Raw genomic sequence first — 5,922 nt, 5'->3', positions numbered from 1 at the left:
AATGCCAGAGAAGGCGCCATTGAATACTTTTGGTTTTGGGAAAAAAATTTGGCAAGTGACAAAAAAGATAAACTTTCTGCTAAAAGCAGAAAAGGCCTCGATAACAATTTTACTTCTATAAAGCTATACCTTTCCTTCTATAAAGCTTCATAGAAGCAAAATATTTTTTAAGGTTAAAAATAATTATTAGGAAATTTGGAGGTTCAGAATTCAATAAAAGTCATAAAATCAGTGAAAAGATTGGTACTAAAATCGTTAAACTTGATATAAGCTATAGAGCCCTATAAATAGTTTTCAACAATCATCCACAGTAAAAATTGAAATACATTGAATTTATTAAGGAAATAAAAAAGCATCACAACCGCACCACAGCCATTTGGTAAAAAAATTTTGCCGTAACAGCGCCGCATCACCGCCGAAGCACAACCGCACGGTTTCATTTTATATGGGAAATCTCACAGCACCATATGATAAATAATTTTCGATTGAAAAATAAAAAAAAATCTGGGGAAAATGTTGAGGCTGTGTGCGGTGGAATAGACCTTTTTGATCATGGTGCGGCTGTGGTGTGGAGGAATAGAAATTTTTGATCATGGTGCGGTGGAATAGAAATTTTTGATCATGTTGAGGCGGAATTGTAGTTTTTGAACATGTAGCGGCGGTGGTTCGGCGGAAGAGTAATTTCTGAACATGATGCGGCTGTGTTGCAGCTGAATAGAAATTGTTTGATTATTTTGCGGGTGTGGTGCGGCGGAACAGTAATTTTTGAACACTACGGCTGTGGTCCGGCGTTGGCGCTGCGGAATTTCTGAGCATTATGCGACTGTGGTGCGGCGGGATAGTAATTTTTGAATTTGGTGCGGCAATATTTCGGACACAATTGTCATAAGAACTGTCTAGGCTTCTTTTCTAGTCTTTACAAGAGTTGTTTATAAAGAAGGTTCCCTAAGCTATCTCGCTGGGATCTTGTCATCTTCTCTTCACGTTTGAAAAAACTTTTTACGTCCTAACTTTAAAAAAAATCACTGCATAATTTTAGGGCTCAAAATTCATTTACGGTCTTTAGACTTAAGCCTTAAGAAGCTTTGAATTATTACTTTTTTTCATAGCCTAGGCTCGAAATTTTCCGTTTGAAATAACTGCGACAAGAAAACAGCAGCTAACCTCCACCCAAAAGCTCCTTCCTAAATACTTTCTAATACCATCTTTGCTCCTTAAGGATATTTTTGTACACATTTCGTCGATTAAAGATACTTCTCTTTAAAGTGTATAGTAGCGAATATTTCTTTTTCTTCTGTATTTATATCTATTGTTTAAGTTGAATTTATCCGGATTAAAGTGTAGTACGTGGCGATTGGACGTTTTGAGGGATTCCCCTTTATACTCCCAACACCTCCTTTGTGGATCCCCATCGCTGGCTGCTGGCTGCTGGCCCCCTCTAGAGTTGTTTCATTTTCGGTTGGTTAATTTTTCTCGAAAATAATATTTTTCCATCCAAAAAACTGTATTTTGTTGTTGTTGTTGGTATATATTGTTGTCTTTGGTGTAGTTTACTATATTTCCTTTTTTCATTGTCGTGTTCTTTTAATCAGGGACCATGCGATGGTCTCCAGTAGCAACAGCAGCAGCAGCTAAGGTTGGTCGGGTCGGTGTTCGGTTCGGTTTGGTTCGGTTGGTCGGTGGCTGAATGGTCGCTCCGCACTCCACTGATGGGTATATAGTGTAACAACATAGCACGCATTTGGATAGGGAGTTACAAGAACCCATCAGACCCCGGATGAATCAGTGGAAGTAGGAGTAACTTACATATATAAAATATATATATAAAGAGATTGTTATAGCTGATGGAAAACGATATAAGAGAGGAAGAGTGTAGTGGAAAGTGGAAGAATATAAAACGATGTTGCGAATCATTGTTTGCATTGACTGTTTTGTATGCCCAGGGGATAATTCCGGTTGATTGTATTATTTCCCTCTTGCAATGGTATAACAATTCTTCTGAAAAGAAGAAAATGGTATATAGTTGAGTCGGGGAGTAGGGGTATAGTCCGGCAGAAGTGAGAAAGTAATTTTAATTTTTTTTTTTTTCTTTTTTTTTTGTTGTCTACTGAATTTTTTTTCCTTATGAAAATTGTAGTCAATATTACTATATAACGTATACAATATACCTTAACAATTATGGCAAAAGCAGATGAGTAATATCATATCCTTTTTTAATTTATTTTTGTCTAGGTACGAAAGATTCAAAAGTTGAGTATCAAGGGAAAACTGATAACTTTGTTGCTTTTAACCTTTTGTACGTTTCTACAAAGGGGTTTATGTAATGATTTACTAAAAACGGGTTTCCAAAGTCTACTTTTTCCGACATTTTTTTCAATACCAGCTGACTTCTGTTCTTCTAATATGAGCATTATGACGATAGTCTACCACGAATTTTCGAAAAGCCTCTACTTTAGCATGCAAAATTATTGAAATCAAGCCTTGAAAAAATACCTCGAATGGTAAAATTTCGAGTTCATCTCAGTTTTTGAAACAAAGTGGTTACTTACAATTCACGCACGCCAACCGCAACCCGACCTACAATATGGGAGAAATGCTATTTTAAGACTCAAATGGAATTCCGTCGTACAACCGCTGCACCACGTCCGCACCATGATCAAACATTTTTAAACCAACATATCACAGCTGCACCACGTCCGCACCATTTAAAAAAATTCTAAACGCACCATTTCATTTTGGAAAAATATAAAAAATTCGCCTCACCACTGCCGAACCACGCCCGCACCATTTCATTTTGAATGAAAAATTCGGTGCACCACCACCGCACCACCCCTTTGCACCATGATCAAAAATTATATTCTCGTTTGCTTAAGTCGTCTTCAGAGATATTTTGACTTGAGCAACAAATTGCCAGTTCGTAGAAACGTATTGGATGGTCGAGTGGTTAAGGCGTTGGACTTCTAATTAAAATTGCTCTGGATACTTGGGTTTGAATCTCCTTCATTAATCCAAATTTATGTATCATGGTGCAGCAAATTTTTCTTAAAAAACGAAATGGTGCGGCGGTGGTGGTGCGCCGAAATTTTCCCAAACGGCGCGCGGTGGTGCAGCTGTGGTGCTTCAGTCCATATGGTTGAATTTAGTTTTTTTTTTCTCCTTTCACAGCAAAAAATAAAACAACAAAAACAACTGTTAAAAATACATTTTTACTGAAAAACAACAAACACCCTCTTTTTTAACCCGCCTAAGGTCACTTAAGGATTTCTTCCGAAGAACAAACAGACAACAAACAAATATGTACGTAAGTAAGAAAAAAAAAGTGAACAAAAAACAATAATAAAAAAAAATACTATTTAACCGTATTTTGTGGCTATTGCTGGGGTATTGCATTTTTTAACTGTCTGATGTCGTCCTGTGAGCTGTGCTGTGATCCTCCCGCCCAGAAAACAATCAATCTTCCTTTCGATTTAATTTCAATTCGAGATGTGACATCTGTCTTTTCGGGGATATTCTCGACCAAATAGAAAAAAAAGTTAAACCATCCAGTTCGGTTCACCAGTGCGATATTGATAATCCTGCCACACATATCTTCTATATTTTCTCTTCCAATTTCGAACAATAAGGACATACTGTGGAATAGCAAAAAAAATATCCTAAAAACCAACAAAAAACCAACCACCCCGATACAGTACCGTATCGTAGTCGTCGTTATTATTATTTTTTCTAATTTCGGTTTTTAGCAAAAACAAACCCCCGACCATCAAAAGGACAACCATGACTTTTTGTTTTGCCAAGATTAAGGACATTCTCCCATGTTTAAATGGCGCGGGTTTAAAGAACAACAACAAAAAAATAACCCGTTCATTTCTTTGTCAGGGCAACGCAGGCACATGATATAGGAATATAGAAATTTTTCTTGTTCGTCCTTTTTTGCTTGTCCTGTCAATATAGTGGATTCAAGGAATTTCGCTTTAAGACGACAGCTATAGAGCTACTAACATTAACGGGTTGTGTCGACATTGACAGGACATTAGGAATAGAAAGGGATTTCCCTATATAAAAAAGGACTTCTCTCTATCCACCTACATACACTACCAACACGACAATCCTTTTCTTCAGAAGGTGTAAGTCGAGATAGGAATATCAGGATGTCATATGGGCACATGAGAAAAAGTTATTGAAAATCGAACTTACACAGTATAGATTCGGATCATCGTCATTGGGGGGTGGTTGGTTGATGGTTGGGTATTGGGAATATTAAGGACACATTGATCCTTCTGACATGGCAGAGTTAATCGAAAGTTAATTCGAATCGGTCGAACGCTGTCGCGCTCCTGCCGATATGCGCACACAAACAATGACAAAATCTTCTGAGTCATTTCCTTATTACACGGCGACACATAATCCAATCGAGTTTTAATGCGAAATTCATGATGCCATATAAAAGGGAAAGATAGGGTAGATTTTGATTTTGTCCTTAAACAAAAAAAAAAAATGTGAAAAAGAAATCTTTTATAAAAATATACAAGGGACACAATGGCGATTAAATGAGTGATGGCTGTTTAATTTAAAAATGAAACAAAACTGCAAGGCATATTCTTTTAATATTATGCTGTGGAAATTTATGAAGTTAAAAGATTGATCGGTAATATTATATGCCTTGTGGTGCGGTTGAAAAAAAAATCAAAAGACTGGGATTTTACCACAACACCAGGGTGCATATAAGTAGGTATGAATGCATATGGCAAGTTGACATTATACCTACTTACTTGGGTAGAAAATTGCAATTGCTGTTTTAATTAGCAAAGAAAAAACCCAATATGATTTTTAAATTTAAATTAAAAAGAATTGAGAAATTATAATGAGACAATTTTCAAAAGAGTATCAACTTTTAGCAACAACTTCCTTTCAAAAACAAGTGTGCTTGTGGGAAAAAAAAACAAAATAAAGGGTTTAAGAAACTTTCAACAACCAAAACAAAACCAACAACACAACAGCACCAATAACACAAACAACACTACCAAAACCATCAATACCAACAATACAAACTACAATAATATTAGCAACACCAACGAAACCAATAGCAACCCTACAATTGATACAACACCTACAACACCTACAACTCCTTCAACACAGATAACTGCTTCAACACCAACAACACCAACTATAACACCAAAAATGGAGACAAAACCAACAATACCGATGACACCAACAACTCCAGTAAACCAACAACACTTCAACATCAACAACATCAACAATACCAACAATACTAATAACACCAACAATACTAACAACACTAATTACAATAATAACACCAACAATACTAATAACACCAACAATACTAATAACACCAATTACACCAACAACACCAACTATAACACCAAAAATGGAGACAAAACCAACAATACCGATGACACCAACAACTCCAGTAAACCAACAACACTTCAACATCAACAACATCAACAATACCAACAATACTAATAACACCAACAATACTAACAACACTAATTACAATAATAACACCAACAATACTAATAACACCAATTACACCAACAACACCATAACATTTCAATATTAACAACACCAACCACGGCAACAACCCCAACAACACCAATGACACCAACAATACCAACACCACTGATGACACTCATGACACCAATAACACCAACAACACCCACAACGTTTTTATCCATGTATTGTATTTATTTATATTTTACAACTTAGTATTTGTATAATGTTAGGCCCCCTCGGCGCCAACTAATGTAACTTAGAAATAAGTTAATTCTAAGTCAATTATAAAAATGAAGTTCTATAAACCAAAATTGAAATTTGAAACACCAACAACACTTAAAACACCAACAACACCAAAAACACCAATTATACCAACAGCACCAAAAACACGAACAACACCAACAACACCAA

General features: G+C 36.1%; 1 protein-coding gene across 1 annotated transcript; it reads left to right on the top strand.

Annotated features, from left to right (window-relative positions):
• Positions 1-1,597: 1,597 nt before the first annotated feature.
• On the top strand, positions 1,598-5,481 carry LOC129909368 (uncharacterized protein DDB_G0286175-like). The gene is made up of 2 exons (XM_055986454.1): positions 1,598-1,636; positions 4,951-5,481. The coding sequence occupies exons 1-2, from the start codon at positions 1,598-1,600 to the stop codon at positions 5,479-5,481; spliced, it is 570 nt and encodes a 189-aa protein (XP_055842429.1).
• The last annotated feature ends 441 nt before the right edge of the window (positions 5,482-5,922 follow it).

Source organism: Episyrphus balteatus, chromosome 2, assembly GCF_945859705.1.
Source record: "Episyrphus balteatus chromosome 2, idEpiBalt1.1, whole genome shotgun sequence".
Classification (NCBI taxonomy): Eukaryota; Metazoa; Arthropoda; class Insecta; order Diptera; family Syrphidae; genus Episyrphus; species Episyrphus balteatus.
This window is presented reverse-complemented; position numbering and strand designations above follow the sequence as displayed.

Excerpts from the sequence above, each read along its gene's own strand:
- LOC129909368 (XM_055986454.1), top strand. The coding sequence starts at position 1,598 with ATGCGATGGTCTCCAGTAGCAACAGCAGCAGCAGCTAAG. Across the intron at positions 1,637-4,950 it reads CAACAGCAGCAGCAGCTAAG|GGTTTAAGAAACTTTCAACA; the intron begins GTTGGTCGGGTC and ends AACAAAATAAAG.